At 37.5% G+C, this 16,570-nt stretch overlaps 6 protein-coding genes and 1 long non-coding RNA gene across 10 annotated transcripts; 3 read left to right on the forward strand and 4 right to left on the reverse strand.

Annotated features, from left to right (window-relative positions):
* Nucleotides 1-142: 142 nt before the first annotated feature.
* Nucleotides 143-3,960, forward strand: AT3G58510 (DEA(D/H)-box RNA helicase family protein). 3 transcript variants are annotated; one of them, NM_115713.2, is made up of 7 exons: nucleotides 143-214; nucleotides 667-1,504; nucleotides 1,600-1,683; nucleotides 2,071-2,313; nucleotides 2,582-2,743; nucleotides 2,836-2,949; nucleotides 3,126-3,960. In NM_115713.2, exons 2-7 carry the CDS (start codon nucleotides 773-775, stop codon nucleotides 3,627-3,629), a joined length of 1,839 nt encoding a protein of 612 aa, NP_567067.1. In that variant the 5' UTR covers nucleotides 143-214; nucleotides 667-772; the 3' UTR covers nucleotides 3,630-3,960. The 3 variants fall into 3 exon arrangements, with proteins under 3 accessions (NP_567067.1, NP_001030884.1, NP_974455.1); NM_001035807.1 differs by having other exon boundaries at nucleotides 175-336; NM_202726.2 differs by having other exon boundaries at nucleotides 210-442.
* On the reverse strand, nucleotides 3,935-5,713 carry AT3G58520 (Ubiquitin carboxyl-terminal hydrolase family protein). 2 transcript variants are annotated; one of them, NM_001161210.1, is made up of 3 exons: nucleotides 5,244-5,651; nucleotides 5,122-5,164; nucleotides 3,935-5,064 (listed from the first exon to the last, which is right to left on the reverse strand). In NM_001161210.1, the coding sequence occupies exons 1-3, from the start codon at nucleotides 5,440-5,442 to the stop codon at nucleotides 4,086-4,088; spliced, it is 1,221 nt and encodes a 406-aa protein (NP_001154682.1). In that variant the 5' UTR covers nucleotides 5,443-5,651; the 3' UTR covers nucleotides 3,935-4,085. The 2 variants fall into 2 exon arrangements, with proteins under 2 accessions (NP_001154682.1, NP_567068.1); NM_115714.4 differs by lacking the exon at nucleotides 5,122-5,164 and having other exon boundaries at nucleotides 5,165-5,713.
* AT3G58530 (RNI-like superfamily protein) lies at nucleotides 5,712-8,533 on the forward strand. The gene is made up of 12 exons (NM_115715.2): nucleotides 5,712-6,094; nucleotides 6,184-6,243; nucleotides 6,364-6,447; nucleotides 6,600-6,730; nucleotides 6,814-6,889; nucleotides 7,038-7,108; nucleotides 7,291-7,377; nucleotides 7,468-7,540; nucleotides 7,757-7,824; nucleotides 7,921-7,989; nucleotides 8,077-8,182; nucleotides 8,319-8,533. Exons 1-12 carry the CDS (start codon nucleotides 5,924-5,926, stop codon nucleotides 8,382-8,384), a joined length of 1,062 nt encoding a protein of 353 aa, NP_567069.1. The 5' UTR covers nucleotides 5,712-5,923; the 3' UTR covers nucleotides 8,385-8,533.
* A 192-nt stretch (nucleotides 8,534-8,725) lies between these two features.
* On the forward strand, nucleotides 8,726-9,555 carry AT3G58540 (uncharacterized protein). The gene is made up of 2 exons (NM_115716.3): nucleotides 8,726-8,853; nucleotides 9,180-9,555. Exon 2 carries the CDS (start codon nucleotides 9,188-9,190, stop codon nucleotides 9,389-9,391), a length of 204 nt encoding a protein of 67 aa, NP_567070.1. The 5' UTR covers nucleotides 8,726-8,853; nucleotides 9,180-9,187; the 3' UTR covers nucleotides 9,392-9,555.
* On the reverse strand, nucleotides 9,176-9,446 carry AT3G09135. Its single transcript, NR_141511.1, has one exon. It is a non-coding gene; the product is annotated as an other RNA (long non-coding RNA).
* AT3G58550 (Bifunctional inhibitor/lipid-transfer protein/seed storage 2S albumin superfamily protein) lies at nucleotides 9,529-10,512 on the reverse strand. Its single transcript, NM_115717.3, has 3 exons — nucleotides 10,044-10,512; nucleotides 9,861-9,947; nucleotides 9,529-9,762 (listed from the first exon to the last, which is right to left on the reverse strand). Exons 1-3 carry the CDS (start codon nucleotides 10,396-10,398, stop codon nucleotides 9,671-9,673), a joined length of 534 nt encoding a protein of 177 aa, NP_191414.1. The 5' UTR covers nucleotides 10,399-10,512; the 3' UTR covers nucleotides 9,529-9,670.
* Nucleotides 10,513-10,729: 217 nt separating this feature from the next.
* Nucleotides 10,730-14,365, reverse strand: AT3G58560 (DNAse I-like superfamily protein). The gene is made up of 11 exons (NM_115718.4): nucleotides 13,904-14,365; nucleotides 12,889-13,627; nucleotides 12,699-12,785; nucleotides 12,514-12,597; nucleotides 12,356-12,442; nucleotides 12,175-12,261; nucleotides 11,978-12,031; nucleotides 11,799-11,890; nucleotides 11,570-11,684; nucleotides 11,307-11,454; nucleotides 10,730-11,202 (listed from the first exon to the last, which is right to left on the reverse strand). Exons 1-11 carry the CDS (start codon nucleotides 14,059-14,061, stop codon nucleotides 11,045-11,047), a joined length of 1,809 nt encoding a protein of 602 aa, NP_191415.2. The 5' UTR covers nucleotides 14,062-14,365; the 3' UTR covers nucleotides 10,730-11,044.
* Between the last annotated feature and the right edge of the window lie 2,205 nt (nucleotides 14,366-16,570).

Genomic DNA, 16,570 nt, shown 5'->3' on the forward strand with positions numbered 1-16,570 from the left:
TTAAAGTTCTAAAGATTTAAGTGTAAATTTGTTTCCCCAATAATTATTGTATATATGTTTTTCTCAAACTCTTATGAGTGTATATAATTAGATTTTAAATCAATTCTTAAAATATAAAACAAGCTAATCTCATTATCATACCATATTTTTGGCTTAAGGTCATTTTGAAGATTAATAACATGTCTATTTTATCGCGTTGTGTCCGATCCAGAAGGTAAACATCGAATTTAGGGTTTTTCTCTCCCCCGAGCTTGCTTTTCCGTTGGGTGAACGACTACCGTTGATTTTCTTCGTTTTTTTGGATACCGATTCGATTCTCTCTCACCGATTTTTGAGGTTCTTTCTCTATATCCTCTCGTTTTTTGTTTCCGCCTACGTTTATCTCTCGATTTCGAGCTGTATCAACTAGCTAGGGTTCCTTAATTGGTTTATTTCGTTTGAGGTGATACTCCTTTCTTCTTCTGTTTGCGTGATACGATTCTAATTTGCTTGCTTCGCTTGGCGTTCCCTGGCTGGGTTCTCTTTGTTTCTCTTCGTCTTGGTAGATTTGATTTCGGATTTTGGGGGTTTCCTGCTTATGGAGTTCGATTTTTACATTACACAGCTGCTATTGTGATTTCTATGATTGCGTTTGTGCTAACTATTGACCTATTTGGTATTTGCCAGGTTCTCTATTTTTCGTGGATAAGAAGATAAAGTTATTGTTTATTGATAAGTTTTCTGCTGGGAAGTTGCAACTTTTTCTAGATTTAGGACGTTACAAATTTCAATCATGAGTGCATCATGGGCAGATGTGGCTGATTCAGAGAAGGCCGTTTCTCAGTCAAAGCCTCCTTATGTTCCCCCACACCTACGGAACAGGCCATCAGAGCCTGTTGCTGCTCCTTTGCCACAAAATGATCATGCAGGGTATGGTGGTCAACCAGCTGGGTCTCGTTGGGCTCCTCCTAGCAGTGGGGGTGGTGGTGCCAGCGGCGGTGGCTATAGGAATGATGGAGGGCGCACTGGCTATGGTTATGGTGCTGGAGGAGGAGGTGGTGGTGGTGGTGGCTGGAACAACAGAAGTGGAGGGTGGGACCGTAGGGAACGTGAAGTAAACCCATTTGGAGATGATGCTGAGTTAGAACCGGTCTTTACAGAGCAGGAGAATACTGGCATTAATTTTGATGCCTATGAAGATATTCCAGTTGAGACCAGTGGGGGAGACGTGCCCCCTCCTGTTAACACATTTGCTGACATAGATCTTGGGGATGCATTAAATCTGAACATCCGGAGGTGCAAGTATGTGAGGCCAACACCGGTACAGCGTCATGCTATTCCAATACTGCTTGCAGAGAGAGATTTGATGGCCTGTGCCCAGACTGGGTCTGGGAAGACTGCTGCTTTTTGCTTTCCAATAATTAGTGGAATCATGAAAGATCAGCATGTAGAAAGACCCCGTGGTTCACGGGCGGTTTACCCTTTTGCAGTCATCCTCTCACCAACAAGGGAATTGGCATGCCAGGTAATATACACACCAACAAGAATAGAGTTTCTTCAGAAAGAAAAAATGTACGTGTATATAATATACACATTTCTCATTCTGTGATTTTCTTGCAGATACATGATGAAGCCAAAAAATTCTCCTACCAAACTGGTGTGAAGGTTGTTGTTGCTTATGGAGGAACACCCATTCACCAGCAGGTAATTATCATACACTTTTTTGTTTATTGGTTTTTAGCTTGTCATTGGAGTTTGGATTTTGCTACATGATTCTAGCACTGTTTTTTGTTTTATGTGAGTAGCAGCTTTCGCTTACTGATTTGAGTTCTGCTAGCTCTTTCCTTCCCAATGCCAGTCTCCTTTGTCAACATATGTTCTGATTTTGAAGTCAGCAATGCATAATGTTGGCGAAAATCAAATCTTGTATTACAAATTTTTTCATATGCTAGTTAACATTGTCGTATCGCTTGTATCATCTTTACATAACATGCAGAAGCATTGGAATTTTTAATCCTTGTTACAGGTGTTAGTTAGTCAAACAGTTTTCAAGCATCGATTTGTTGACCACATATTTTATTGTTTATTCAGCTCAGGGAACTCGAGAGGGGATGTGATATCCTTGTGGCAACTCCTGGCCGGTTAAATGATTTGCTTGAAAGAGCTAGAGTCTCAATGCAGATGATTAGGTTTTTAGCTCTAGATGAGGCAGACAGGATGCTGGACATGGGTTTTGAGCCACAGATTAGAAAGATTGTTGAGCAGATGGACATGCCTCCACGTGGGGTGAGACAGACAATGCTGTTCAGTGCTACATTTCCAAGTCAGATTCAGGTTGGTTTACTTGTCCATGAAACACCTTTTTCTTGCTCTTAAATTCTATTCTAGTGAAGTAGCATGGTAACAAAGAACAGGATAACAGTGTTCTTGGATTTATGTCTGTAACTCTGTTCCTTCCCAGATCATGAGGTGAATCTTTGATGATTTAGTCTTTAGAGTGTTATATTTCTTATGTGAGAACAGCTGCATAATATTCAGCACGCACAAGAATGATTGGTTCTTAACGTTTCTTTTAATATTACCGTATTTGTTTCCTGTGCAGAGACTTGCAGCTGATTTCATGTCAAACTATATATTTTTGGCTGTGGGAAGAGTTGGTTCAAGCACTGATTTAATTACCCAAAGGGTTGAGTTTGTCCAAGAGTCTGACAAGAGAAGCCATCTCATGGACCTGCTTCACGCGCAAAGAGAGACCCAAGACAAGGTAATGCATTATTTACCATCTGTTCACTTATCCAAGATTTATTATCACTGAAGCTCTGACTAATTCTGCCTTTCTTCACTTTTTATACACAGCAATCATTGACATTAGTTTTTGTGGAGACAAAGAGGGGAGCTGATACTTTGGAAAATTGGCTGTGCATGAATGAGTTTCCAGCAACCTCCATTCATGGCGATAGAACACAACAGGTTCGTTGATTGAGTTAAGTTGAAATTTGGATAATTGTGCACACTAAAGCTAAAACCAAACTATAGAAACAACCTCGATGATATTACTGAAATGAACTCTTTAAAGATCATCATCAGTAAGTTGTTCTCTGTTGACTCAATCTGATTGACTTCTTTATGTTGTTATGAATTCAAAGGAAAGAGAAGTGGCACTGAGGTCCTTCAAAACTGGGAGGACACCTATTTTGGTTGCAACAGACGTGGCAGCACGTGGTCTTGACATTCCCCACGTGGCTCATGTTGTAAACTTCGATCTACCAAATGACATTGATGACTATGTCCACCGTATCGGACGAACAGGACGTGCAGGCAAATCTGGAATAGCAACTGCCTTCTTCAACGAGAACAATGCACAACTGGCTAGGTCGCTTGCTGAGCTAATGCAAGAAGCCAATCAAGAGGTCCCCGAGTGGCTCACACGATATGCTTCACGTGCTTCATTTGGTGGTGGTAAGAAACGGTCTGGTGGTCGGTTTGGTGGCCGTGACTTCAGAAGGGAAGGCTCTTACAGTAGAGGAGGAGGCGGCGGCGGCGGAGGAGGCGGCAGTGATTACTATGGCGGAGGAGGCTATGGTGGTGGTGGATACGGTGGTGCTCCAAGCGGTGGGTATGGTGCTGGAGTGACCAGTGCTTGGGATTAGCCAATTAGGCTCCCCAATTTTTCCTCTTTTTAACCTGACTATTTATTTCTTCTCTTCTACATTCCCAAGAGAGCACGTGTATTTGCCCCCACCTTTGAGATCTCTCATTCAAGAGATGGATTTAACTAATCTTGCTATTAGGTGGATCTCTCTGTTTTTTCAGGCTATTTTTAGGATTTGTCCTAAAAGATAGACAGTAGTTTTTCCGATTTTGATCTTGTTCTTGGTTTCTTCTAACAATTTCATTTGTTAGTTTGAAATCCAATTTGTCTTTTTGTTTCCCTTTGTTGTTGACAATCTTTCTTGGTGAAATACAATCTCTCTTTATATCATTTTAAGGACTTTGTGCTTACATTGTTTAAACTCCGTTCCGTTACTTCAAAAAGATAAAATGCAGGTACATAAATTGTTGCTCTGTGTGAATTAACATACAACAATTAGATTCAACAACTATTGCTATTCAGCTTCAGAATCTTCTTCAAGCTCACTTCCTTCCACAATCTCTTCTTCTTCAGAGCCTTCTTCCTCAAGGTCATCCTCTGGCCTATCAAGCAAAAGTTCCTCTTTAGAGACCATGCCTAGCCCTCTCGCCCGATAAAGAAACCCTGTTCTCATCACATGATAAAACTTATCTCGAAGACGAGTGAGAGGATGCGGATCCACTAGTTTTCCTCGGCGATACCCTTCTTTGAGGATCACAGTTGTTGTCTTACACTTCAATGAGAGGTAGAAAATGCCGGGGTATCGCGTGAATAGACGAGTGAACTTGTGCGGAATGTTGAGCTCCGCTCTCATGCTTCTCAAGTAGTTCCTCTTGGTTTTCTTGTGGATAGTCAAGCTCAAGAGCTCGTGCAAAACAGCCACAGCTCGTTTCTCCATGAGATCGCTTTCCGGATCAATGTTACTCGGGTCATCGTAAGGAGATATGTAGGGAAGTTTTTGAAACTCATCCATCCATGCTTTGACCTTCTTCTGTGCTCCATATCCTCTAGGGAAACTCATAGGAAAAGTCAACGTAGACTGACCTCTCTTGAACTCGCGGTATCTAGACTCCTCCCCGGAAACATCATTGTCCTCGTTTCGCTTCTGCAGCGCCGAGAATGCGAACTCATCACGCCATTTTACAAGCTTTAAACACGGGTTACCATTAGAAGCCTTGACGAAGCAGAAATGATCAGGGTATTTCATGACTAGCGTCTTTTCGTAGTTATCGGGTAAACCGAGATCGAATTTGAGAGAATGTAGTGATCTAAGAGAGACAGTTTTTGATCTCATCATCATCAGAACTCTACAGAGTCTCTCCACTGTATCAGCCTCGTGGCTTTGATGAATAATCTCTTCTTGTGAGTCAAGCATTAGTGCTGTGTCCGTTAGCTTGAAACATGGTAAGCTTGCGTAACGAGCATGAGGAAATTCGTGAAACAGAGTCGGATACCTGCAAAAATGTCAAGACTTTCATTACCATTCTTACAAAATTGATTTCTTTCTAAACCGTTTGTTCCAGTAACAATTGAAATTTTCTCTGATTGTGATACCTGCGCAAGAAGCGGAGAACAGGGACGGTGAGACCAAGGAGTTTTTGCCAATCGGCGACGGATTTTGCGGTGAGGAAACCAGTGGGAGATCGCTTTATGGCGTCTTTGAGGATACAAGCTGCTTTGAGATCGGTCTCAGTATCAATGACGTGATCCAGGTTCTTGTTCTTCACCCACTTCAGTCTCACCTTTGTCATTGCACCCATTCCTCGCCATTGTTGATGCTGGTGAAACAGCTTACTCACCGAAAAGAGAAAGCTTTGTGATTTGACGAACATCTAAAGAGATTTGACGAAAGCGCGAAATGTGGATGATCTGTAATTGAGAGTGCAAAATGGGTTTAGGGTTTAGTGTTCTCTCGGAGTTTAGTTAGGACTTATCATTGAAAGAATGAATAGAGAGAAGTAGGGGAGAGTAATGCAGAGAAGGTGCTCGACGAAATGCCTGAACGAATCTAAAAGCGAGATTTTTCGACTTCTAACTCTAGGCCCACAGGCTACAGTCAAAGTAAGCCTTTTAAGTTGGTTCGCGATATGTTTTTGCAGACAGAACCTAAAAACTTGGAACTTCTTTTTATCTGCGGTACACAGCCAAATTTGCAAAAATAAGTTCCAACGCGTCTAGACTCGATTCGTGCGACTCGGGAAGACTAGGCTCGTTTAAAGGTTCACGCTTTTGATATTTCGAGCTCCTAGAGACCTAGACTCTAGTCCTGAGGCTGATTGGTAGAGGAAATTGGAAAAGCTTGGATTGAAAACTATGGAAGCGAAGAAAGTGACAGAAGAGGAAGAAGAGACGTGGAGGAGAGAGATAGTAACAAGCGTTATGAGATTAGTGAGTACGAGATTGCCTCAGACAGATCTAATTTCTCTACTTCTGGTTAGCCCATGGCTTTATCGCACCCTCATCTCCTATCCTTCAATCTGGCTGGTAACTAAACTTTGACTTCTTTTAAGTCTTTCCAAGTTTTCAAAAAAATTATACTTATCTGATTCAAAGTGTTGATTGTTCCCTTTCAGACCATCAATTTGCGCGAGATGACCAATGCAGGGGATCGGCTTTTAGCTGCTCTGTCCTTGGTTAGTTTACAATATAAAAAAGTTTGATACTTTGATACTGGACTGTGCTTGAATTCAACTTGTTGTGAGTGTTTGGAAAGTTTGAGCAGAAGTCACTCATCATGCTTTCAAATCGTGTAGCCAAGATATCGACAAGTGAAGCATATCAATCTTGAATTTGCCCAGGGTGTTGTGGACAGTCATCTTAAACTTGTGAAAACCGAGGTAAATGTTTTGTAGATTCTACCAGTTATTAGTAATTACATATGGCTTTTATGTTTTCTGAATATTCGTCGAATTCAAGAATATTTGACTTTGTTTGACTTTGTGGATCGATTTCTTACAATAATGTACTGGCTGATTTATGAACATTTTAGTGCCCGGATGCTCTTTTGAGTCTAGAATGGTTGAATCTGAACGTGTGCCAAAAGATATCAGACAATGGAATCGAAGCTATAACTAGCATATGTCCAAAGTTAAAAGTTTTCTCTATCTACTGGAACGTAAGGTGAGATTCTGTCTTACTCATTTGTATCACACTTCTTGATTTTATCTCCTCAGACGAGCCTAATGCTTTGGTTTATTTCACAGGGTGACCGATGCTGGCATTAGAAATCTAGTGAAGAATTGCAGACATATCACTGATTTGAACTTAAGTGGCTGCAAGGTATCTTAATCTACATTTTTGGAGTCTTACTCCTGATGGGTGGCGATAATTATGGCAATGTTTAACACACATGGACACCCTTTCTCTTCTATGTTCTCTGTTTGTAATGGATGCGAATTTTGATTTGAATGTGCACCAATTGATGCAGAGCCTAACGGACAAAAGTATGCAACTAGTAGCTGAAAGTTATCCAGACTTAGAGTCACTGAATATCACTAGGTAAGTTAAATATGTTAAAGTCTCTGTGGTTATTTCAAAGTGATAGATAATCCACAACATTGTTGGATAATATCATTCTTCGTTTTTTGATTGTTCATAAAGATGAAAGCATGATTTCAGTTTTCCATACATTTTTATTGAATACTTTTGGTGTTTATTTTTTTTGTTCACGATGCTGCTAGGTGTGTTAAGATTACAGATGATGGATTACTTCAAGTGCTACAAAAATGTTTCTCTCTCCAGACCTTAAATCTCTATGCTCTTTCAGGGTAGATAAGCAACATAGATCTTTTTGTTTCTGGCTATATTGTAAAACTAGCTGTTCTAAGTTCTGGAAATGATATTGCAATTTCTTTCAGCTTCACAGACAAAGCCTACATGAAGATATCACTTTTAGCTGACCTAAGGTTCTTAGATATATGTGGCGCTCAGGTAGGAGTTGGTGAACCCAATTCATTTAGTTGCATTGTCTTTCTCCTTTGTGGATGGATGAGTTTTATTTGAGATCTTGGATATCTCTTACTACTTTGTAGAGTATAATTAAAGAATTGATTGGTAGCAAATCCATAGCACAGACTAAATACTTTGATTATGCTTTTCTTATCTTTGATATACACCTGCAACTGATAGTGCAATTTTGTCTGTTAGAATATATCTGACGAGGGGATTGGTCATATAGCTAAATGCAACAAGTTAGAGTCTCTCAACTTGACATGGTAAGATAAGTCCTCCACTAATTATAAAGAAAATGAGCAAGAAGCTGTGTCTTCATATCTAAATGCTTTAACGCAATTGCTTCTTAAACATGGCAGGTGTGTGCGTATCACAGATGCAGGTGTGAATACCATTGCTAATAGTTGTACCTCCCTCGAATTTCTCAGGTACTTGATCCATTTCTAGAACTATTTGCTTGGTTTTGTCAATGAATCTTTTTGCTGACACCGTTCAATGAAAACATAAAACTCCAGCTTGTTTGGGATAGTTGGGGTGACTGACAGATGTCTGGAGACCCTTTCGCAGACATGCTCGACTACACTCACCACTCTTGATGTCAATGGCTGCACCGGCATCAAGGTGACCTTTTCTATATACGAAAATTCAATTTTCTAGTTTGTTTCCTCTCCAATATTCAAGTTTCTATGTAGTGGGAGACACTCGAGACCAACACTTTCCTCTTAACTATTGTTAAACACATGGTAAATTTGTGCAGAGACGAAGCCGTGAAGAGTTGCTTCAGATGTTCCCTCGTTTGACATGCTTCAAAGTACACAGCTGAAATTTGCTCATATAAATTAGAGGACTCTCAACAAATGTCTATCCTTCAGTTATAAATTTGCTCATATAAATTAAAGTCTCAAAATTTTATTTCCATGTATTTTGTATGAGTTTCCAAGCCTAATAGAAAATTTATTTTTTGAGCAATAATAAATAGGCAAAAAAAATGAGAAGCAAATAGGATAAGTCCAATCATAATTTACCTATACAGTGCTACTACTACGCGTGTCACGTATTGGATGCCTTAGTACACAGTAACAAAATACGCCAATGCACAGCAGATAAATATTTGGCCACCAAAAATATCTTTTTTTTTGTTGTTACCGGTTATGTGTTGTAGTATTTATATATACCCCCCTTGAACCGGACATTTCTTCTTCTTCTTGGCGCTCAATTTCTTCATCTCTGGATCATCTCTCTCTCAACAAAATCCAAGTTTCGAAGCTTTTATTCACATCACGATTCACGAGGTACTGTTCATTACTCGATTTTCTCCATCATCTTCTTCTTTCTTCTATGGTAATTTCGTTTGCGCATGTCTCCGCACCTTTGTCATGCTCTATTTCTTCTTTTTCTTGTTTCGATTCGCCATCGAGAACTTCTTTTGATGTTTTAAGTTGAATTTAGCTTTGCTTGTTTCAAGATCTGCGTCAATAGATTACAGATTCGGTCTCGAATTGTGAATTTTGTTTGATCTTCATGAGGATTATGTTTAGTAGAAACTAGATCTGCGGATCAGAGGTTTAGAGTTTCTTCTTGTTGGTAATTTGATTTTTTAAAATCTTATGATCCCCAGATCCAGTCATGGCGGGTGCAGTAGCAAGGTTTGCGAAATGGTTTGGTGCAATAGATGTTTGGACTCGAGTATCGGTGATAGGTTTACCAGTCGCATTCGGCGTATTACATCAACTAGAAAAGGAAAATGTTCGTCAAAAGAAGCTTTTTCAGGCCCAGATTGATGACTTAGTGGCTAAAGGAGTCATCAGATTCATTGAGGAGAGTGAGTGAGTAATCTGTAGCAGATTTTTAATTGGTGATCATGTCCATGTTTGTCAAGTGTTATTTTAAGCTTTCTTTTTCTTTCTTTCAATGCGTTTCCATGAAACTAAATAGCTGTTTTTGTATATGATATGCTTCAAAGAGTTCTTCTAATCGCATTCTATGATGCTTAAGAGTTTCTCAATAAGTTCTTATTAATAAGCCATGATACATCTGCTTCAGCTAGTAGATATGACTCGTATAATGATTTTGGTTATTGTGTTCATCAACTTTAGATCACAGAGGATTTTACATTATATACCATATTGAGAGAGCACCAGCCATCATTAAACCAAATTGCTTGTTGTCTCTTCCTTTGATGCTTGAGCTTGTGGAGACCGCTGCAATATTTTTATTCGTTTTCTTTTAGTTCCGAGAAAAACGGAAAATTAATGTTTGCACGAATAGAATCAAAAACTGTAAGAATTGTTATTAGTACCTTTATGTCCAACAGTCTGAGAAGAAGATTCAGTGAATTGCTTAAATATTTGAGAGGCTGGTGAATCTGGAAGCAGATGTAGAAGATCTTGTTCCAAACAAAATGAAACAATGAGAACAATCTAGTTTGTGACCATGCAATACTTTTTCAAGCCAATATTGTAGAAGATATGAAATCTCTCACCTGGGCATTGAGAGATGTTTGCAGGGACATGACAAGCGGAAGGGAGGCTCATTGCACGGTTGGCATCAACTTTGAACCCCAAACCAGGATCATCCCTGTCTTTGACTAGAGTACATAGACATTTCCTGGTCTGCCCTTTGTCTATTTTTACCTTGAGTGTGCTGCAACATGTTGAGTCTGGTGCTTTAGCTTTGTTAGTGACAAAAGGAAGACAAGAGTAGAGATCAGACATCGCATCCTGACATCCCTTTATATCCTGACTCAATTCTGATCTCACACCAAGGAACATTACTGCTACTGTTATGCATAGAGCCAACATTTGTGGATTTTGATTGTAAGCCATGAATCTAGCCATCAGTTAATGCAGCAGAGTAAGAACTTAATGTGGCTTTTTATAAGACTTGTTTCTTGTTCACATATGTTTCCCTCTCTAGTTATAGGGATACTCGAGAGTTCTAAGTCTGCAAGAAACTTGATTTAAAAGGATTATATAATGAGTACTGGTTAACATGTCTAATTTCTGAATTGAAATTTGAGTTTTGGAATTTGGATCATCTTCAGTTATTGGAGGGGTACATATAAAATATATCAAGTTGTTCACAGTTCGTTTTCACAGTATCTGCAAGATATCTACAAGTGAAGAGACTAGAAAATTGATGGTTAAGCTGTAGGGTTAAGAGTGTAAGGAGGATTGCAACCATAGAAGACACAGATTTTAATATGGAAAAGGTGAAGTCACTATTTTCTTGAAGAATCTAATTGTTTACATTGTTACAATCACAAGCCAGTGAAGACAAAACTTTCTGGCAAAGAGGAAATAACTATAGAAAGAAAAGCCAAGCGAACCAAGCAGTAAATAAAACTGTGATACAGAGTAGAACGCAAGCGAAAAACCCAGCGGGAGAAACCCCAGGGACATGGCCATGCTATCTACTTCATGTAGCTTAACCATATCCATTGGAACCAGTCTTTGGTATCGGGTTATTACAGCTGCAGTATCTCTATAAAATATTGTTTCGTCTGGCCCTGGGCATGCAGCGAAATTCAGCCAAAAGTGCAATGTGATCAGAAGACCATTCTGGAGATGGAAGAGCTGTGTCCTTCCTCAAGGACTCTTCATCCAACAGTTCCAACAACGATTCCACTGTTAGCGTGTCCGCTGAAACAAAACAAAAAGCAAATTGCTTACCAGATGAAAAAGAAATCTGAGATGAAAGCAAACACTGGCGCGTAAAACCCCTGAAAGTAAGCACTTAAGTTAACCTGTGTAAAATATGTAATCAAGTGTGCCTATAAAGTCCCTGGTACAGTTGGTAAACAACGGTTCACTTGATGCAGGATCCAGTCTTCTACGTTGCTGCTCAGTAATAACGTTGCCTCCCATTTTTGCAAATTGTGAGTAGGCACTAACCTGCAATGGTCACAAAGGTATGATGTCTACGCATATGTTGCCATTCTAATTAAAATTGAAGTCTGCCTTTCACGATTCTGTGCATCTGTTTTCCATTTTTGGGAAAGATAATTACCAGTGGCAGCTGATGAGTAAGCTTGCTGTGAGGACGTAAAATTCCAAGAGGATCAACCATCAAATCTGGGTGCAATGGATCGACCTTTCCCACAGCAAGAAGTGTATGAGGAGCACTGAAAATATTAAGAAGGAACTCCAAGTTAATTCAGGTAGAAACCACAATCATAATTTAATATAGAGTTTGACAATTGCTACTTGGGCATAACAAATAGGAAAACCAGCCAGACCTCGCAGGTACTGTGTTGAAATCTCCACACACAAGCATTGGAATATCTGCACTGGCAGCTATTTTCTCCAGTCCCTTCAATAATGTGTGAACCTATTTGGGCAAGAATCATTATGGATCAATAGTGATGTAAGAATCCGAAATCTGAGAGTTCTTTTACAATGAGAAATAAAGACCAACCTGCCACAGCTTTACATCTTTCAATTCATGAGGAACGTTTACATGCGTGTTAGCCTGCACCCATCAAATACATGAAAAGAGAGAAAACATGATCACCTCGAGACCTTTAAAGGAGAAGAGGAAGTGGAAACACATAACTTCAACTCTAGCATCATCTCTGACAATAAAGAACAATATTGAAAAGATGGACAACTTACCACACAAAGTAGCTGGCGCTTCCCAGGATTGTCAGCAGCCTGGCTACCGAATTTTGCTTCCAGTACAACTATTAAAGCAACATTATCCTAAAAAGAAAGACTCTAAATCAGTTTTACATGAAAAAATATCACCAAGAATGTGCGGAAAACAGAAATCATACTATAGAGCATCTCAGAGTACCTTGACCAACCGATTCAAAGCATTTTTCTTCTGGGAAACAGGGATAATAGCCTCAGTCAAAGACTGTGCAGCCTTGTTGAACTCAACCTGGATGAGCAGCCCAATGATTTAGCAAATGGGCCTAATTAGATAGGTAACAGGAGAAAACTAAGACATACCTCATATTTTTTTACATGTGAGAACCTGTCTCTTCTGAAGAAAGTAGCGCACCCATCAATTGTGTTTGTATTACCGATGAAAACCTAAAATTATCCAGTGAATCAATATTTTCTGGTTGGTACATCTTGCAGATAAGTGACCACGAAAAGGTAATGGAAGATCAAGGGGATGCGTTGAAGCAAACCTCATTTGTTTTCCTCTTAAAAAGACCTTGGTATCCGTGTTTATCCAGCTCAGGAAGAAAAAACTCCTCAAAATGATCATTCTGTACCTGCAAGATGAAAAACGAAAATATTGGAGAGGTATTTATCCATTAACTAGCAATTGAAACGTTTCCAAGTCAGTACAACTTGTGCCATAAATATTTAACATACCTCTTGTAGACAAACTATATCTGCACGGTACTTGACAATTTCCCGTAACAAATTCTGTCTACGGTATGTCCAAGCGAGAGCCCATGTGGGGCAGTAACTGTATATGTCGCTGCTAGCATATGTATCAGACAATATATTGTAGGACAGCACAGTGAATGTTCCCATAGACAAAGGCCGCCCATTAGAATCCAGGTGCCCAGTAACATCAGTTCCACTAATAGAGATCAGCCTACGCGGAGAAGGTGATGGAGCTGGGATAACACGGGAAGTCAATATGGTACAAGAAAGGCCCACATTCTGTTTTGTCTCTGCATTGACTACTACACATTCAAACTTCAAAACATGGCAAATATCATCAGCCATTGGTGTGTATGTCTTAGAGCGTCCAACCTCAACAAGTGTTTCTCCTCCGGCGCCGGTCTTTTGAGTTATGGCTGAAGGATAAACTGATGATGACCCATTCGTTAAACTAACACTGGTGCTGAGAACACCAGATCCAGACCCTGAGCTATTCAAACGGGGCAACTCTTCTTCATCATTTCCTTCTGTAGCAGCACTGGCAGCACGCTCATGCAACACACGGTGATGTTGCCACGCATCCGAAAAGCACTTAGTAGAGCAATGGTAGCTTTTGGCAACAGGAACTTTAGACTTTAGACATCCCAGACACTGCAATGTTGCCGTCTCGGATGGATGCACACTACAAATCGCAACTTTCTTATCACTCTGTACTCGAAACCTGCAACAGATGATGCATCTTTTAATACAGAACCAAAAGACAAGACTGGAGACTTATAAACCCTACTTTACAATTAAAGAAATCATTTTTCACACTCAAATTTGCAAACGAACAAAGACTTGAACTGACTAAGAAACACTTAAACAAATCATACCCGGGAATTCACAGAAAAGTCTCAAACTTTCGGTAAAAAAAAGTCGTCCATAACAAACTCGAGCAAAAGCTAGTAAAAGGGAGCAGATTTAAGAGTAAAAGGAAGCCACAGGCATGACTTACCATCTGTACTTTAAGAAGTGACCTTCAAGCGGGGCTGACTCAGGCACATCATCGGTGGAGGGGGTCTTATCAGGCCGCCGGAGAAGTACGTAAGGTGTAAGTTCGCAGCCAACAATAGGAATCTCCGACGGTAGATGCACTCGTATAACGCTAAGCATTGCTTTTACCGTAACTAAGTTAAATTCTGAAAGCAAACCAACACTAACGAAGCCCAAAGGCTGAGATTTTTAAATATATATATTGAGACGAGAGAGCATAAGATATAAAACGGATCCTAATGGATCCGTCATTTACTTGACCCTAAAACTCGACAGCATGGATGAACCCTAATTTTCCCAGAACCCTAATTTTCCCAGAACCCTAGATTTACCCCCAATTTTCTCCAAACCCGAATTTTACAACCTAAAATTTATGAAATTGAAATCCAATGAGTGGGATAGATTTGTTCGCTACGACTAAATTAATTTCCAAAGATGGACAAAGACCAAAGAAAAATACTTGGGTTCTATATTCACTGTTTTAGCCCATTAAAATTTAAAACCTAATAATAATAATAAAAGTTTAATTTAATTATAAAATCTAATTTGCCTCAAAAACAAAATTATATATCGATTTGAGTTTATTTGAAAAAATCATGGTTTAGATTTTACAATTAAACAAGGTTAAATATTGATTTGGGTTTAGAAAATACGATTAGGGTTTAGATTTTATGATTAAACGAGATTAAATATCGGTTTTGGTTTAGAAAGTACGATTAAGGTTTAGATTTTATGATTAAACGGGTTAAATATTGGTTTAGATTTATTAACAGGTTTAGATTTAACAATTAAACAAGGTTAAATGTCGGTTTGGGTTTAGAAAATACGATTAGGGTTTAGTTTTTTTACGACTAAATGAGTTTAAATGGCGGTTTGGATTTACAAAGAAGAATTAGGGTTTAGATTTTGTAATTAAACGAAATTATATATCGGTTTGGATTATAATTATAGCTTCAATTTATTATGTAATTTAAATAGGATTTGACATGACATATTTTTATTAGTTAATGCAAAAGGAGGTGAACAAAGAGGTTCATCCCCCTAGGAATGAACGCAAGTCTCGTTCAAGACCAAATATGGACTCGTATTTTTATTTTATTTTATTTTCCAAAGGGAAACAAAAAGTCTTTAATACTCTTTTTTCTATATACACATATATTCACCTATTTATAATAAAAAAGATTGAAACTTACGGAAAATATAATACAGTACAAACTATATATGTCAACTAAACTAAATAACACTTAATTAAATGATGTATATAGATTGCATAACCAAGTATATAATATTATATAGTTAACATTATAAATATAAAATTTCATGTTAAATAACCAATTAACTCTAACGTCAACCGGTGTTAACCAACAAAAATATTCAAAAATAAATTTTTACTTTATTTTTAATATTAAAAATCTAGTTTTACTAGTTATTCTATAATCAAAAAACAATTTTTACATCTACTATAAAAATATTTTGCATATATATTTAATACATTGATTCTTAAAATATTTAGCTTTTTTTAATTTCAAAACTAAACTAAAAATGAAAAAAATGATTAAAATTTTTAAAACAAAAAAAAAACTGAAATTAAAACCAGAAAAATCTTATTAGAAACATATGAGTGAAAGAATCTTTTTTTTGTATTATCAATTAAAATATATAAACTTCTTTATTCATTAGAAAATAAATCATTACAGAACCAAATACACATGACTATATAAGTTTCATAAGAAAGTAATATGAAAAACAATTGAGTATATAACTTTTTAGTCTAAATTTTGCACGGTAATTTTTAAATTCAAAGTAAATGTTTTTTACGAATAATATAAGAAAAAACTAACTATTGATTAAAAATATTTAGCAATTAAAAATTTAACTTCTTAAGAAACTAACTATTATTATTATTATTATGAATAGTTCATATCTTAAAAAAATATTTATTCTCTTAGTTTAGTTTTGAAATTGAAAAAATAAAGTAAATATTATATGAATTAATGCATTATATATATATACAAAATATATTTATATTGGATATAAATATATTTTTTTGTATTTTACAATATCAAATAACATTAATTTTTTTAATACTAATAATTAGTTTTGAATATTTTGTTGGTCAATGCTGATCAACGCTGGAGTTGGTCGACCATTTAACCCGAGATTATATGTTTATGATGTTGACGACTTGTATAATCATACAATCCATATATGTTAAGTAGTTGTATGTTTTTTAGTTTACTTGCATTTGTGGCCAATTGTTGAGTTAGCTGACAATATTTTTTTGAAATATATGTATGATGTCAAAAATATTTTATTTTTTACAAATTTTCATTGTAATATTCAAATTAGGTAGAGACAGATAATATAATAATATAGATATTTAGAAAATTATGATTTTCAATGGAAATGAAAGTACAGACTCATATTTATGACATTTGTTTAAAATAAGTTGGTATGTAAATACTTTTGCTGGCAATTAATATCTAAATTTGTCAGTAATTACTTTTGTCCAGACCACAATAAATATTCGTCTCTATCCAATCCTTGCTCTTCGTGTTTATCACGCGCTATGTTAATTTATGACGACACACAGTTCACTTCGTTATAGCAACGCCGGCACGCTTTTCGT

The sequence above is a fragment of the Arabidopsis thaliana genome, chromosome 3, assembly GCF_000001735.4.
Source record: "Arabidopsis thaliana chromosome 3, partial sequence".
Taxonomy (NCBI): domain Eukaryota; kingdom Viridiplantae; phylum Streptophyta; class Magnoliopsida; order Brassicales; family Brassicaceae; genus Arabidopsis; species Arabidopsis thaliana.